At 40.5% G+C, this 18,975-nt stretch overlaps 1 protein-coding gene across 2 annotated transcripts in view; it reads right to left on the reverse strand.

Moving 5' to 3' along the window:
- The window catches only part of TBC1D14 (TBC1 domain family member 14), a 68,176-nt gene that overhangs the window by 23,426 nt on the left and 25,775 nt on the right, over positions 1-18,975 (reverse strand). For both annotated transcript variants that reach the window (XM_075194459.1, XM_075194464.1), the window contains 2 exons: positions 12,704-12,815; positions 18-136 (listed from right to left, as the gene is read on the reverse strand). In XM_075194459.1, the coding sequence (XP_075050560.1) occupies positions 18-136; positions 12,704-12,815 (231 nt within the window). The remainder of the gene's footprint in view (positions 1-17; positions 137-12,703; positions 12,816-18,975) is intronic.

The following is an 18,975-nucleotide window of genomic DNA, read 5'->3' on the forward strand; positions in this document are numbered from 1 at the left end:
ATAAAATAAACACTCACGCTGGCCGGTCCTCCAATATCAGTGCAGTTGTTGACAAGGGCTCAAACACCAGGCTCTTCCTCACGTTCTGCTTGGGAGACGGGGACTTTGAAGCTCGATTTATCCTCTCTTCATATTCCTGGGGATAGACACACAAAATGAAGATTACGCATCTAAGACAATATTATTTTTGCGTGCCTTTCCCTCAGTTAGTGCTTGCAATATGAGATAATGATTGACAGGTTATATCCATATATAAACAGTATATAACTCATCATATAATCCTAACCGGCATAGCGAAAAGTCCAATCTTGTGCTATACCACGTTACCCATCAGTATCCCCATCCTGGTTCTACATAAAACCATTGTGATAATGGTGTGCATCAGCGGCAGAACGTTCATTTACACATTTAGATACAAACAAAAACAAACAAGAGGAGACATAACATTCTAAATTTAATCTGTATTAGTTTGGAAGGGAAACAAATACTCTGGATGATAGAATAGCAGTTTTTATTTTTGATCAATAGGTTTCGCAGTTTGGTCTTTTAAATAATCAGTGCAGTTATTGCTGCCTACAAAATAAATGTACAAATAAAAAGTGCCCATCCCTTGCCTTCATTCAGCTGCTGGTACCAATGCTCTGACAGCGTGCCAAGGAGGTAGCATTGCCACAGCGGCGTGGTGGGAGATTACTATAAGTGTCAGGTGACTGGACAGACAGCCAATCATCTATCCCACACACTGCACACCCCCTCAGGTACCTAGATGATTGAATAGCTAGGAGAGAGAGTTAGTCCCCTGCATTGAGCAGAGCTCTTCCCTGAATGCCATCAGCATGTGCTGGGAGCTGAATAAATGGTAACAGAGGGGGAACTCCCATTTATAGACTACAGTGGAGGGGTGTCCCTGAATATAGAGCAAGCATGGCCCAAAAGTGGTCACTCGTTAAACATTTCTACTGTCAATTAGTAAACTTGCGAGCAGGGCCATCTCACCTCTGTCTGTTTTACCCAGTTTGCTTATTAGTTTACTGTGTTTGTCCCCAATTGTAAGGCACTAAGGAATATGTTGGCGCTATATAAATAAATGATGATTGATGATGAATTAGTAGTCACTGACACGGCATCGGAGTGTCTAGTGAAAGTGAAAATAAATCCGTACAGACCTCTTGGACAAACACGGTCAGGTTTATCAGTCACAGCGAGCTCTGACCTGCTGTCAATCTGACAGATTACACAAAGTGTTCAGACTACAGCTGGCCTGATACAACGTGAGGCCCGACTGACGGAATGGATTACTAGCGGGCATGCTGGTAAATTCAGTTGGAAACTGACTGCAAACGTGGCCTGGAGAAGATCATACTGTTTGCCCAGGGGCCAAATCTCATCCAACTTGGCCACCTATTTTTGTGAACAAACTAGACACCAATCCGGTTGTCCGATGCCGGAGACACGTAAGAGGATCTGCCCGTGTGTAGCCAGATTAAGGGCAAAGGCACAGAGACAATCTGTAATAAATTAGTGCATTTCTCACAAGCTTTTAAAAATCAAGATAAAAAGTACTGTAAAAGCACGCTGCTGATAGCAGTAAGTTATACTACTGTGCTGTTAAAACAAGCTCTCCAATACATTCAATAAAGTAAATTTTTGGAAATATTGTTCTTTGTTTTTTTTTTTTTATTACTGCACCACTATGTGCCTATTGCGGATGTGTTCAGTGTTTGAAGCTGCCCTTTATTAATGCACCAAGAAAATGCAGAGTCAAAAACACATATGCATTGGCCTCAGCACCTATAATCATTAGTATATTACATTACACCGGATGTCCAGCAGTGGAGAAAATACATATTTTAGGAGTCTATTAGATTAAAAGGACGCTCAAAAGTTAGACGACACCAGACATAATTTCTTATTCGCATTGGCTCCCTGGCACCTGGGAGGAGTCCAGCAATGACTTGGATATATCAGAGCGTAACTCAATCAGAGCTAAAACTTTGTTCCTTTTTTATGACAGTGCACAGATAACAGAAGTGCAATATATGAAGGCTCTCAGAATTAAGAGCTGACTGTATTACATTCAAAGTACAAGGTGAAACATTGGTCAACTGCATTGTATTTTAATAGAAAAGGGCATTTAGCAAAAAGAGTGTGTGAAAGACAAATCAAATTTATTTTTTCCAAGACAAAATATCTCTATTGATTCAGTCATTGGAATTGTAGAATCTACAGTATGGGATGGAATACAGTCTCACACTCCCATTAATTATACAAGACATATCACATGGAAAGGCACTGTGCAAGTTTAAGAAGAAACTGAACAGAGCCCTTCAAATAATAAAAGGCTTAAAAAAAAAAAGCACCTCAATAAAACTTTAGCCGTATATATCTCCCCGTTACACAAGCTTCTTGCATAAAAGCGGGTCCATCGCCAGGCCACATTGTAAGGGATCATAAAACAGGGAGCACTTTCAGCTGACAGTCACAGCTAATTTTGATGACGGGCACTTTTTATTTACAGAGACTTAAGCAAAATATGCTGCCAATAATGCAGTATTGCAAAAGTCCATCATATAAATAAACACAAACCAGCAAGAATATTTTACGCTCATCCAACATTTGTCTGGTTCCGGTAGAAAAAAATAAAGCAACGATTTAATGCACTAATAAAATACAAGGTATAAAAAATAAATACATGACAAATGAAGCAAGCACATAAAACCTATAGAATGAAAGTCAAAAGGAATGCAATTAAAGCGTAAACAATTGCCCAAGTTGCTGAACAGAAACAAGAAATTTCAGCTATTCGCATATTTGAAGGGGAGTGTGTAGCCGAAATATACCCTATAATACATATATACTGTACACACATATATACACACCCTGTACTGAAGCTGCCCTTGTAGTGAGAGCATAACCTGAAGAAACAAATGGGAAATAACTATAGTGAGGAGGGGTTTTCATGCATCCACACCCAACAAGGTCACCTGTAATAAGGAGACCCACATACCACAGGGCCGGTCATACATTGTTACACTGTGACAGTCACACCTAGTAAGTCACCAGGACACAGGGTAGTGATGCTGGCCAAGACTCACTTACCATGAAAGCTGCAGTCCCCTCACAGACACCGAATCTGCTGCTGCCCCATCCTGATCATAAGAGGCCCTGCACGGAAGAGACAGGCGGCTGCAGAGAAGCATCCCAGAACGCCGGCAGCAGCCAGCTAGCACATCACGCCTGGAGATTACCAGGATCCCCACAGAGGCCCGTCACTTGCATCACAGGGCAGGGAGACAGGAGAGCTGGCTGCAACAGCCATTTCAATCAGCTGCAGATAGAGTACATCCAATCATCTAGCGCCAGCCTCCCCTCTCATGTCTTGCTGTACACAGAGAATGGCAGGAGGCACCAGCAGCTCTCCTGTCTCTCTGGACCACTAGATGTGGATTAACCCCTCTCAGACTCTGAGGAAGCAGCAGCAGAAGGACACACAGTGATGTTTGTTACCATATTAACAGCAACGGTTTCTATAGAGTGTTGGACATTTTTATGCAAACATGACCCTTTTCTTTTTATCAATACTCCAAATCTGATTGGCCAGACAGAGAAACGAAGATTCTGCAAACTGTCAGAAAGTTAAATCAGTCCCAGGCAAAACCCTAGAGAGGAGAGGGAATTTCATCAATTGTTAAAACCACTCTTGAGGGAAGATTTAAGAATTATTAAAAGTTCCCCACCATCCACCACCTCCCATAAGAATGACGTGGCTAATTATTTCACCATCTGTTTTGCTTCTGTGGCACTGGAATAAGCCACTATAAGCTAACTTGCTGCTTATAAGCTGACATCCTGTGATGACAGATCCTACATGCCGCAGAATCTCTGTAGGGTACAAAGCTGTTGGAGGCCACTTGTACACATGCACAAATCCGATGATTCTATTATATTGCCAACTATACTGAACGCTTATAGTCCTTAAAATAAACATGTGCACCACAGTTTGAGTTTACAGACAAAAGGAGAACAAGACCCTGACATCAGGTAGCTGTAACATCAGAAGTACACTGCTGCCATCCAGTTTTAGGAGTAACTTTTATAAATCTTTATGGATGTAAAACTTACCAGGGGCGTTAACACCTACCAAGTACCCTGATGCACCTATTTTGTTTTATTTTCTTTTTAACAATGCATGCACTAACATATGGAAATAAACAAAATGCACATAATGCAGTGGTTCCAAAAGTTTTGCAGTTCGCGGCACCCTTAGAGTCTCCAAAATTTTTTCAAGGCACCCCTCCAAAATAATTACTGAGCAGTTCTGTTTTAGAAGTAGTTGGGTCAAAAAAAATGTAATAAGTATTTAGGTCAGGACAGAAATACTTATTTAGTTGTATGTAAAAATGCCCCCTCTACATCCAGACACACTGCCCCCTCTCACACTGCCTCCCTCCTCTGCCCCCTCTCACACTGCCTCCCTCCTCTGCCCCCCTCTCACACTGCCTCCCTCCTCTGCCCCCTCTCACACTGCCTCCCTCCTCTGCCCCCTCTCACACTGCCTCCCTCCTCTGCCCCCTCTCACACTGCCTCCCTCCTCTGCTCCCTCTCACACTGCCTCCCTCCTCTGCTCCCTCTCACGCTGTCCCGCTGCCCCCTGTCCCTCCTCACTCTGCCCCCTCTGCCGCGGGAAAGTCAGAAACAAAACCAAAAAACAAACTCACCAATCCGCACGGTGCCGGGACCCAGCATTCTCCCTCTCTCTCACCCAGCTTGGCACTATAGTGACAAGCTGCGTGAGAGAGGAGGATGCTGGGTCCCGGCACCGTGCGGATTGGCGAGTTTGTTTTGGGTTTTTTCTGACTTTCCAGCGGCACCCCTGGGAGCCGCAGCGCACACTTTGGGAACCGCTGACATAAGGTTTATATGTATCCATAGAGGCTGATGGCTCACAAAATACAGCAGAACTAACAAATATAAAGAAAAAAGGGAAGTAGTAATAGAAGAAAGTCAAAACAATAGGATTTATATAGGGGTCTATCTATACCAGATTTTCTCTAACCACCCAAATTTGACATTTTCTTGGGAAATCCCTTTCTAACAATAACTAATTTTGACTTTATTTTTAAATTAACGCTCATGATTCCAAAAATGTGTATTTTATGGAAAATAAATCAAAATCACTGCTGGCACCATATTGCCTCCTCCCCATACTAAAAACAACCAGCCCCAAGCTGATCTTTACGGTGTCTGGTTAACATTACCAGGGGGCATGGTATCCCCAAGATCACACTAGACTGCCACAACCAGCTAGCGCAGAGGCTGCATGTAATACCACAGGGTGAATGGTGGAATTGATTTTTGGCCGTGACCAGCATGCATGGGGGCGTGGCTATAATATTAGACAGTGCTTGGCTGCTCTCCAACTCTTCCTATCCCTGTAATATACATGGGCAATGCTGCGTGCACTACTGTTAGGTGCACGCAGCTCTCCCTTTTCAAGCAGAGCCGTGTGAAGCGGGGGCAGGGTCCAGCCACCTCAATTATACAGTGCCCCAGGCATGGAGGGGATTCCAGGCACTAGGAAATCCCCTAGGACTGAGTTTAGTAAATAGGGAGGCTAAGTAAGTTCAGCCAGAAGGCCCCCTGCTAGTCAGACCAGGGTCCGGTTACAATCCAAGCCTAACTATATCGATTGTAGACACTGCCCATTTAATAATAAATAAAAAAAAAAAAAAAATCTTAGAATTAGTAGAAGTGGCGACTGATATATTGAAAGGCCTCTCCATTCAGGTGATAAAGTTACATGAAGGTGTATTACATTATATATACACACCATATATGAGCCATCTAGTAGGGTGAATGGGTTTGTCTGCCATTTGTTGCTCGTGACCGACAACGTGAAATTTGGAGGCTTCAAAATTTACAAGTTGGAGAAGTCTTATGAAAAGCACATAGCAAAGACTGGAGAATGCATTAATGGAAATATTAAACAAACAGCAAGCATTCGCCAAGACTTGGCATCCAACATAAAGGCTCTATTAAAACAGCAGTTCTAGTTTATTTGTCTCTTGTTTAACCAGGTCTGCAACCGGTACAGATCTATTTTTAAGTCTCATCTAGAACTCCTCCGGCTCATTACAGCTGATCCTTTCGCTGACTCAAATATTGTCTCTGCATTCAATTATTAAAATACTGTAAGAGGTAGTAATGTGCTATACATTGGTACGGCCTTTGAGATAAAAGTTTTTACAATGCAAAAAGACCTTTGCTGTTCTCCCAGCATAAAAGGTGGGATATATAGGTGTAGGTTTAGAAAACTGTGCTTTAAATAGTTATTTTTAGAAAATAAGGTAGAGAAACGTCATCTACGGAAGACTTTCATTTTGCCACACAATGGAGACTGAAACCGTTCTCCTCACCGTACAGATTGATATAGAAATTAAAATGTAACAACTAAAACTAAACACTGATAAGTGGAAAGCACAGAGGAGATTACTGGGTCACAAATATCGAACAGGGTGTTTAATAGGAAAAAAAGCTAAGTCACGTCATTGTAATTTCATATGTTGTGTGCAAATTTTCAAGGCAGATTCACAGTGCTTGCTATGTTTTGCATATTTTAAGGGTGTGTATAACCTTTAGGGTTTACTACGAAGAATATTTTTGCGACAAGCAAGATGTGATCAACCTGTATCACGATACAAAGGTTTAGGTTTTGTTTGTATTGCAAGAATAAAAAGTTGCACCACTTATACTGTAGAGTGCAAAAAACAGAGTGCGGATACAGCAATATATTTTTAATAGAAATTCCAACAGCAAAATTGAATAAGTGTCAGTGACAAGTAACCTTTAAGATCAATATGCATACAATGTGTTTGCTGCCCTTAAGGATAGTCAGTGTGCTGACCTTTCATGTTAACATGTAGAGAGGATTATGACGTACAACAGTGGTTAACAAAAAAAAACACATTGCAAGGTCTTCAAACACATTCACAGAGAAGAAGTCGATGGAATTTGAAGAAACCCAATGACAATAGAAATCAAATGGCTTCAAACGCATTTAGAGGTTTCCACTTGACTACTAATTATTGTAAAACTCCTTCCCCCGCCTAGGGGTAAATTAATTAAGCGGAGAGTTTTTTCCGTCGGGTTTGAAAAGTGGAGATGTTGCCTACAGCAACCAATCAGATTCTAGCTGTCATTTTGTAGAATGCACTTAATAAATGATAGCTAGAATCTGATTGGCTTTTCAAACTCATAGCTTGATGCATTTACCCCCTAGACTTTCTTTTTGGGTCGACAGACTGCCTCTAAGATTTGTGAGTGCCAGAGGACATGACCCCGGACTCTACATATTAGAGTACTGACTGAAAGACTGCAGCACTCTTCAATAATTATGTCATTGCTTCAAAATCTCCTACATAATTTATGTAAATACGTTTTGATTGCTCATAGCCCCGTTGTTGAAAGGCTTCAATTAAAAAGCTAATAAAATGAATGACAATTGTAAACTGTTTATACAGACAACTGTCTAGTCATAAAACTTATTTGTATATTTACAAGTAATTTAACTGTATTTCTAATTGTTTACTTGAACTTGCTATTCAGATGATGACACTATTTGGTGCTCTGATATGTTTATTTACATAAATTATAATTGCATTGAAACAATGGCAAAACACAGACCCTTTGCTCTCATTGGCCCTTAAACACCATCATCATCATTTATTTATATAGCGCCACTAATTCCGCAGTGCTGTACAGAGAACTCACCCACATCAGTCCCTACCCCATTGGGGCTTACAGTCTAAATTCCCTAACAAACACACAGACACACAGACACAGACTGGGGTCAATTTGTTAGCAGCCAATTAACCTACCAGTATATTTTGGGAGTGTGGGAGGAAACCAGAACACCCGGAGGAAACCCACGCAAACACGGGGAGAACATACAAACTCCTCATAGATAAGACCATGGTCGGGAATTGAACTCATGACCCCAGTGCTATAAGGCAGAAGTGCTAACCACTAACCACCGTGCTGCCCAAACATCTAAACACTCAGGCCCCAGGAAGCTATTATGCTTTGTCTTGCATCAATATTTAAACTAATTTTATCATCTCAGTAGAAAATGACAGCTAATTGCTGCCCACATTATTGTAGTATGCCAATTTATATGCATACAATTATGTAACACTGAATTCAATTAATCGCAAAGTGTCTCGCGGGCATTCCGGAGACAATTTGCGCTCATTTCTCCTCACGCCCGTAGAGGTGCGAGGAAAACTGAGCAGAGATTTAGACTGTAGTAACGGCAAAAGTACACAGCCACAATGTTCTGAGGAATAACAAATCAGATAACATTTCGGGTACAAATAATGCAAACTTTTTCTAAATTTTCTAGCAACGTTGGAACCTTATTATTTAATGCAATTTTCACTTGAATCAATGTTAATTTGGACAACAGGTAATTTTAAACCACAGACAAAGCATAATACGTTTTTTATTACGTATGATGATTGCTAAATGGCAGTTGACATAGCAATTTAAAGTACAATTAAGCATAACTTAAATAGCTGTAGGCAATTATCTGTTTGCAGAAACACTTGTAACATCAGGTATCCAGAATAGTCTGTGTACTTACCTTAGGGCTCATATGCATGAGTATTAAACAAAAAATGCAGCCTATTAAAGCAGCAATCCCACATTTATTTGTTCTTTAAATAGCAAGTTAAGCATGAATCCGATTGTCATTTTTCATAGCCATCATCTTACAAATCATTATCTCTTTTTCAAAAGCTCTCTGTCTGGCAAACAAAAATGGCTGCCAGACACAGACACCTTCAGTCTCCTACTGAGATACAGGCTCACCGCATGTCATGTGATGACAGAGGGGGGAGAAGGAGAAGGCCACTGTGCAGACAAACACCCTGTCTGCTCATTACATCATGTGCTGTGTGACTGTGGTTGCCATGGTAATATAGAATAATAAATCATTAATAGCTGCCAGAAGAGAAAAAAAAAAAAAAAACGCCACAACATTATTCTAATAGCCTGCCAAAACGATTTGTAAAAAAAATAATAAATAATAAATATACAGACAGGGTTTTTTCATGGGATTGCCACTTTAAGCATAGAAAAATCCTGGTACGCGTTTTTGTCAGAAGTATGTTATTTTCAAACCTCCCCGCAGCATAGTGTACTAAATACTTTAGGAGAGCTCCTACAGTCCCCCAAGCGTCAATGTTGAAACTGATAAAATGCCCGGTGAACGCCTGTCAGAAAGTACAGCATAGCTGGCTGTGCTACTTTTGCCTAGGTTCTACTTTGCTTGACAGAAAGTGACTGTACAGTTCAAGTTACTTACAGTATTTGGGGTGCTATTCGCATCAAAGCACATTCAAGGGGTTTTAAGAACACACGTTAAACACTTCAAAATAAACCCTGTGCATACAAGGCTGTACAGCTGTGAGTATCACATGGAGCAGAGCACGCATTCTTTATAACACTCCCGGGTCTTAGCACAGACATGTATGAACATATCAGAGGACTGAATCTTACCAATAAATGGATGTTCTGGGAATAGACATTATTAATAATTGAGACAGCACAGACTCCTTTGCCGTTTATTAATTTATTCACAATTGCTGATAGTGCTTATTATATGCTACCCAATCTCATACACCGGTATACTTCCTTGTCTTTCCAAATATAGGTTTATTTACCCAGAATGCTTGGGATTTCTACATATAGGGTTGTTTACTTGTTTTTTCAGTAGCATGCCTAAAATCTACAAGAACATTTACAAATAATGATCTTGTGTGGTACCCCAACACCGAAGGACTAGTATTGGTTAGGGTGGGGATTTAGTACAAAGGGAAAAAAAAAAAAAATGTATGAAAGACTTCATTTCTCAACTGCAATATAGCAGATAACATGGGAAACGCAAAATGTCTTTCATAGTGCAAAAATGGATTAGGGTTACTGCTGCCAGCAGCCAATTACCCTACCAGTATGCTTTTGGATTATGGGAGCAAACCCACACAAACACGGGGAGAACATACAAACTCCACACAGATAAGACTCTGGGTCAGGAATCGAACTCATGATCCCAGCGCCGAGAGACAGCAGTACTAACCAATGTGCCACCACACTGCAGTTTAAAGTATTTAAATTTATTAGATGTTTTTAAAGCTGCAGGGAAGCTTCAAGGCACAGAAATAAAACATGCTTTTAATGTGCTGCTAAAAGTGGACAAAGAGCTAGATTTTGTCCAAGCTTCAGCGAGATACGTTTTGGGTTGAGCATCTAAACCTATCTTACTACTCCCTTTATGATCGGACGTCTTTCACCCTTTCATGACAGTCCAATTGTCATGTTTTGAGAGATGCATAATTTTCACAAAGAATAAACCTTTTACGTTTTTTTAATCTATCCAAGTAAACTTTATTTTGTTTTATATAGGATTTGCAAGGCTTTCACAAGGTAGCATATTAGAATATTTAATTTATGGGATTTATACACAGAAAAATGGACACATTTCAGAAGAATAAGGATCCCAATAATGCACTTTGTATTGGTGCTATATAATATCTGCAAACTTTCTACAAAGTTATACATTTTAGATTTAAAAGTTTTATATAAATTTTTATGTACAGTATTAAACACCACATCAAACTTCATTGAAGTCTGAGCTGCCTTTTAAAGGGGTCTACTGGTCAGGAAATATAGGGGGAAACCGGTTTGGATACAGCCATTTTTCTTGATGGCCAATAAATGGATTCATAACCAGTCCACCCGCACATACAGTTGGGACAATTGGACAAATCTGAGCGCTCAGACATGAATATGTTCACGTTTGAACCACGTTACTTACAAGCCTCTACACCCAGATATGAAGACATAACACAATGAAAAGACAAAAACACAAAGTGTACAACCTCATTTAGCATAAAAATACCTGGTCAAACTAGAACAGAAAGAAAACAAGTTGGAATCCAAAACAAAAAAACTAAAGTTTACATCATAGACACAGATTTTTATCTTCCTAGAGCTTCAGAAACAAAAAGACTGAAAATATTGTTTCTTAAAAGGCATATCCATCCGATAGATCTTATGTCAGCCCAAAAGTCCTTCTGTCAATCTTAGAAGTGGCAGATATGAGGTTATCGAGTACATGGTGTGGCACCATTGGGGAAATTGCTTGCTTTGTAATATTGTAAGATATCTAGAATTGGCAAACTGAATCAATCTCTGCTTATAATCCCTAAGAGAAAGGGATAACAGAGAAATATATGTCACATGTAGTGAGCAGGGCAGCTTTGGAATGCCCCTCTGAGCTCTGTCTGCAATGCGATATCCTTCTCCTCCCCCCTCTGCCATCACATGACACGGTGAGAGCTGTGAGCCTGTGTCTGTGTAGCAGACTGACTGTATATAGCAGCCATATATCCTATGTAGAATTGCTGCTCTAATATAGCTATGTAACATTTACCATTATGGCACAACTAACTCATTTATGATCACCCAACCACATTAAGTAACGTGACCTATGAGAAAGGGAAATTTCCTTCAATCTATTGTGAACTAGGACAGGTGTTTGCACAAGTCTCTGTTCACCCTGAGAACACCAAGGATCCCTCCCATGGGAATGTGATTGAACTGTTAGCTAGATATGGATCCTATGGACTCCAAGAACCATTAGACCTAGCCTACCATGCCATGTGCACCAACCCCCATACTCCAAGTACCTTGGAGGGCTGCGAGATCCAGCACAAAAGATAGGGACAGTCTATCTAGAGGACTTCATCTCTGATGACACACAAGCGAGATGGGTTCAGACCTATATACAAGTGTATCCTTCTGTGATTACATCCAGGAAATGTCGACCACAATAGGTGCATAAGTCGCAGCTGATCTAGACTAGGATTGGAGGGACCAGAGAGGACCTTGTGTATTCCCCTCATTACTAAAGGGCTGCAATACTGCAGAACAGTCGTCCCTTTTACAGAAAGCCCAAACTTGCTCTCGTCGGATGGAGATGCCACAACATCCTTTACGTTGGCAGGAGGTCCAGACAACCATCCCCTTTATAGGAGGCTAGTCTCTGCCACCTATGAATAGGCAAAATAAGAAACAGATTGTCTACCTACAAAGGTAAAGTATTGGCTGTCCAATATAAGACATTAGGCAGCACCCCTGAGATTGCAGATTGGTCTCACTATTAAAATCTCTCACCACTAAAAGTACAGGGGCAGCAACAGAGGTGTAAAGTGTCCCAACTGGACTCCATATCTTCTGGCCTACCCTTTAGATTCTTTATAGGTCAGTCTTGAAGCTAGCCACTGTTATAAGCAGGGATTCACGTCCTTCAGCTAGTTTTTAACTGGTTGCAGATTTTATTTTACTCAAAATATTTATTCCGTTCAGGCACACGTCCCGATGACCAAACCACCTTTCTCCAGACAGATTTATATGACTGTCAAAACTATTGATGGGAAGAGCGTTTAAAATGAAGATTTGACTACATCATGCTTCATTAAAATGAGCAAACAGCAGAAACACATTAGGCGTCTCCAGTGTCATCTTACGAGAAGCCACAAATGAGTTGGGTAAACAGAACACAAAAGAATCTCACTGAGCACAACGATGGGGATTTCTCCGAACAGGATAAGTAGGAAGTAAAAGGTAAAAATGCAACAATTACCTTTTGTACTTTCCTCAGATCGCTCTCACGAGGTGGGACTTTGCCAAACAACTTCCAGCCGAGGTCATTCTGTTCTTTCCCCTGGATACTCTTCTTACGGGCAAATATGTTCCTAAATGCAGAAAATAATAAAGTTAGTTAGAAAGGTATAGACCATTCTAAAGGACTTTACACCTTAGAACCACCAACAGCACCGGTATGGCAGCTGGAACGCGGGAATGACTGTCCCCGCCAAAAGGATACGTAATAAAAATGGAGTCGTCCCAATGTAATGGACCGACGCAGTTTAGTTGTGAGCAAATAAATATGTACAGACTATAATATATAAAAGAATAATACTAATTAAGGATGGATAAAATCCAGCATGAGGTTTGGGATCAGAGAGTGCTTTTCCGCATGGCCACGCTGGGCAATTGCCCGGGGGCCCTATGAGCTTAGAGGTCTCAGGCAGGGCCCAGAAAAAAAAAAATTAGAAAATTATCTGTTTCATGGCGGCATCGAAGAGCCACAACAAGCGAGACAGAAGACCGAAGAGAAGAAATCAGAAGACAGAAGGTAATAGAAACGTGAGGGTAGCAAAAGCAGCATGCCGGAGGGCACAATGTGAAACAGGGGAGACAGATAAAGGGGAGCTAAAGAAACATGACCAATAAATATAAAACTTAATTTTATCGATAATTTACATTTTTATTCCTGTGAGTTGTTGTGTATGTAGGGGCCCCTGTGCACTGCTTAGCCCAGGGGCCTATAATGCTATTAAGATGGCACTGATTTGATATTATGCTGAACATGGTTGCAACATTGGCAACTTGTGTCCCAGGAGGTCCAGGAGGCAGGTGGATGTGTGGGGACAGGGCTCAAAGAATAGTGTAATTAGCCCCGCCCCCAAAGCAGTCATAACTTTTTTGCCAATAAAATTAGGGGGCGGGGCCACAATGACATGTACACGGTGCCACTAAGCCCTGCCCCCTCCCTTTAATTTGCAGAGCCAGACGGGAATCGAGAGAATAGCCTGCTCTCCCGGGAGTCCGACCCGAATTGTGTGTCTCCCGGACATTCCGGGAGAGTTGGCAAGTATGGAGTTGAATCCTTAAATAGCCATTATGACGTCAACATAAGCTCCTTGTAGTTTTTCAAAGCCAGCATGGTGACAACCTGTTGAATTACACAAACATTTGCGAAAAACTAACGTAAGACGTTCCTACAGGGAAAAAAAGAAATGACTTAAAAGAATAACAGTCAGATGAAATTAAGAGGCATTTTAGGAGCATATCTGACGCATGTTTATATTAAAGGAAGCTGGGATGTAGCCTCACAGTGACTAACCTGGAAAAATGTTAACTCGGATGAAAGATTAATCTAGTTACAGCATAACTATATTTGACTGCAGTGACTTTGAACCTTTTAAATATCACCCACAAGTTCACTGCCTGGCTCACCAAGACAATCGGTGAAAGACATATCTTCAGGTAGAAAACACTAACATACACTATGCTGACGTGGAGAATATCAGTTTCAATTGGTGTCTCTCAGAAACATTGATACACACGGGAAATTCAATATTGGAGAGAGGTCATGGTAAGCTCATGTAAAATACTTTATTCATTTTGTCAAATGTCTAGGATTTCCAGTTTTATATAGCAAACAGGTATTTCAGGAACTACAAACAGCTATAGGGCACAATCATATAAACACAAGTATTGTTTCAAAACCTGAACAATGGAAAACTGCCAAAAAGAACGTCATCATTGTTGTTATTCAATTGTGCCTAGTTCCCAATATATACTCCATACCAGGTTACATCTACAGCCTGGTAAAGGATTCCTAGCGTGCAACAGTCTTGAGCAAAAAAAATGGTTAGAATATTATAGCAGAAATCTATTAAGTGTAGAATTCCATTCTGAGCCGACAGTAACCGAAGAAGTTTAACAACCAGTCAGAGAAGTACTCCGGATTCTATCACCAGGATACATCACTGATGCACAAACTGTGGCACAGCCATATATTGTGTAAGTCAGACAGTTACATGGGGGTGGGAAAATGTGCTACTATATGAGGGAATATGGGAGGGGGGGGGGGTGATGCAATACTGGGGAGGGATTAGAAAAGAGTGGGTAACAGCGGTAATGGGGGCCAAATGTGTAACAAGGGAGGGTCAGGTGGTTAGATCTTAGTACATATAGCCCTGCATTTTTTTTTTTTTTTTTTTTAATTAAAAAAATTTAATTTGCATCAAGCCTTATTGCAAGATATTGCTTGCAATGTAAAAACTTGCATGACATATCAGTCGTCATTAAACAGCTGTTAGCCATCTTTTCCACAACCCTTTGGGATATGATCCATTTCTCGCTTTATTGATTAGATAAAGTTATAAGTGTTTGTGGACATTGTATCTACTGAAGCTTTTAACAAAGAACCTTAACACGAGTTACCTTTCTCCAATTGTTGTAGGCCTTCTTCCGTTTTGGACTGAAGCCTATTTACACCAAATTAGCAGCATATTACTCTCTGTGTGCGGTGCTACTCTGAATATCAACAACACACACTAATATATATATATATATATATATATATATATATATATATATATATATATATATATATATATATATATATATATATATATATATATATATTATTCACAACAGCATTTAAGACAGAAAATCTGCTGTGCATAAACGGAAAGATATTTTCCTCTACAATTATAACTTTTAAAACAAAACAAAAAAACCTCCCTTCTAAATAAGCTCCTGCCATTTTTGCATATACAAATTAAATTATATAAAATACACATATTAATATTTAGATCAGGGTTGTCCAACCCGTGGCCCGCGGGCCGCATGCGGCCCGGCACGCCTGTAAATGTGGCCCAGAAGGAGTTTTGGTTGTAGCAAGGGGGCAGCACTGTTAACGGAAAAAAAAAATCCTGCAAAAAAACGGAGAAAATACTTACCACGTCAGCTGGTACTCCGGCTCCCTCCCTTGTCTCCTCCTCCGTGCGGTGCTCGCAGTGAATGTCGGGCGTGATGTCATCACGCACAACATCCATTGCGGAGCGCAGCACAGAGGAGTCACCCACGCGAGAAGAACAATCAGCAGCACAGAATTGGAGAAAAGAAGAGAAGAGGACAGGAGAACAAGCCGATTAAAAGTTGAGTAATTAGCAAAATAGGTCCCAATTTGGGGTCAGAGTGATGTATATGTCAGGTACCGCAGGCCTGGTCAAGGCACCCCGATAGACAATGCCTGGCTTAAATGCACTTTATTGATATTGCATCGAAACAATACAAAAAGTGATTATAGTATAATAACTAGAGAGGATTTTTTGAACAGGGCGATTGAAAGGTAAGTATAGGGGGGATTTGAAAAAAAAGATATATATATAAAATCACTTTTTTTCTCATATATATCTATAATATAAATGCTTAGTGGCATGTGTTAGTCTGTCTGCAGCGCCACCTGATGGGCGGAGTTATACACTGACCTACTAAATTCTTAGTGTGTGTGTGGAAAAAAAAAAATTCAGAAAGGGCTGAAATTTGGTATACTAAGATGTTTTTAATTTAATTTGTTAATTGTTAAGTGTTTATAAAGACTTAAAAAAAATATATATATATTTCTTGAAGGATAAGTGACAGTTGGGAGTGGTTGGTGGTTGCCGGCAGTGACAATGGGGAGTGGTTGGTGGTTGCTGGGGGTGACAGAGTGAGAGGAGTGCGATACTCAGGACTGCTGAGAGAGATCCCTGTGTCTGGATAGACATCTGGATAGATGTGGCGATAAAAATGAAGGATGAGGTGGTGACATGTGGACAAAACCACGTTAAAAAAGGGCGCTTGCGTCGGGAAGTAACGCTCTTCCCCTGAGGAGGCCTGGGCTATGGCCCAAATGCATGACAAGAACCTTTTTAACACCTTAAGTAGCTTGATTTGACTAGAATGCATGAGTATCATGCACGGGTTAACATATATACACACACACATATATATATATATATATATATATATATATATATATATATGTTAACTATGTTTTCTATGTTTTTGGGATGATCAGCTATCGTTCTTGTTAGTGTATCTTATGTGCGGCCCAAACCAACTCGTCGTCTTCCAATGTGGCCCAGGGAAGCTAAAAGGTTGGACACCCCTGATTTAGATGTAGTGATGTAATGAATGCTGCTGGATCCAAATTTGGAGGGCAGACACAACCAACTAGTTTCCAGCAACACTTGTAAATCCCTTTTACACCAGTTTAAAAAGCCCAAATATGCTCTTCTGTTTACAGTCCAGATTTCGCTGCTTTTTAAAGCTTACAATCAGTTCTGTGGAACCTGGGACACAGGGTGACAATCCAATGGTCCAAGATGACAAGCAGATGGTGGGATTCAAACTGGAACCACCAACATGTCTGTCAGTAATCGTTACTCAGTCACTTTAAATTATCAAGGTTTGAAAAAGTGGAGATGTTGCCTATAGCAACCAGATTCTAGTTATCATTTACTTAGTACATTCTACAAAATGACAGCTAGAGCCCGATTGGTTGATATAGACAACATCTCCACTTTTTCCAAACACGCAGGTTGATAAATTTACCCCCTAGGGCCCGATTCATGTTTGGACGCAACATGCATTTTAAAAAAAAAGTGCACAGAACTTGTGCATAGTTCCAACCATATGCAAAACCAACATAAATCAGGCCCTAATATGATAGTTACAGCTATGGAAAACGGACAATTAGAATAAATAGTAAAATAAAAAAAAAAAAAAAAAAAAGTGTTTACTCCACAAACAGACTCATTGTTCATTGAATCTGGAGTCGATTACAGTCAGCAACTCAAATACACACCTCAAGTAGAATTATAGCACTCAACATTATTCATAAATCAAATATATAGGTACATTCTGTGGTTTGCCGACACACACCTTTTCACAGAGGTAATAACTTATTTTTAATATTACAGAGTTGACACAGCTGCACGAAGCCGTATTCTTATTTTAAATGTCACAGCCGACTTGAAATAATTTCTCCCATTCCAAATGATAATTATACAGAATAGCATGATATAAAAAAATAATTAAAAATAGGATTTACAGCAGCCAAGACATCATTTCAGGGTTATAGCTTCACTACAATGATATCACAACCAACAAACATTTAGGGGGGTATTCAATTGTTGCTCCGGGCGCCGCCGGAACGAGCGCGTTAAAACTATTACTGTTTATACGGTAATTACTCGCTCAATTTCAGCTCGCAGCTCCCTGAGCAGCGAGCTGCAATTGAGCGAGTAAATTACCGTATGAACGGTAATTACGCGCAATATTACCGTATAAACGGTAATAGTTTTAACGCGCTCATTCCGGCGGCGCCCGGAGCAACAATTGAATACCCCCCTTAGAATAAACACATCGGGGCATAGTCAATTGTTGGCGTTATAGCCAAAAATCTCGAGACGCGCGCACTATTACCGTTATTACGGTAATAGTGCGCGTAAATACCATTATTACGGTAGTTTTCTCGCTGGATTTCAGGGAGCTGCGAGCTGAATACAGCTTACTATTACCATAATAACAGTAATAGTTTTGACACCGCGGGGATTCTAAACAATTGAATATGCCCCATAATGTCTTAATTCATTTTCACCAATGATTCCAAGTGGATGCACAGGGAAAAGGGGAGAGCAGTGCCTCAAAGAAAGTGCCAGGTTGTAGTCACAAATTCAGTGCAAGAAGACGGAGATCGGTATGACCCAAGACAGCTTTTGGGACGACTGTAGCCGGCACCACTAACTGTGGAACAAAAAAATAATAATGGGAAAGTGGACTGGTGTTAGGAAGAACTTGAAGCAATTTTATCTTTGAAGACACAATCGACACTTTGTGATGCAAAAGAGCCTAAACCAATTTTCCCAGGACATATATTCTAAGGGAGGCTTACAACGCAGTATGCCAACTAATCCAGAAAGTCCTGATGCTTTTGCATTAATAATCTTCGTGTAGAACGGACCTGAATCATACCAATACTTAAGCATTTCTCCTTCACTATGCCAAATACTTCCTGCAGCAGGTGGCCATGCTTCTCTAACAAAGCAGACACAGAGAGACTGACAGGCGGGCAGACTTGCACCGATTGGTTTATTCATGAATAGGGGCTAGGTCAGTACTGTCACAGTAGCTCAAGGTATACTTATTAGGCCCCCATCAGCACCAACCTTCAGATATCCAATTGTGTATGGAGTGTAATCTGAGCCACAGTGCAGCAGACAGATTAACACT

Source organism: Mixophyes fleayi, chromosome 1 (assembly GCF_038048845.1).
Source record: "Mixophyes fleayi isolate aMixFle1 chromosome 1, aMixFle1.hap1, whole genome shotgun sequence".
Classification (NCBI taxonomy): Eukaryota; Metazoa; Chordata; class Amphibia; order Anura; family Limnodynastidae; genus Mixophyes; species Mixophyes fleayi.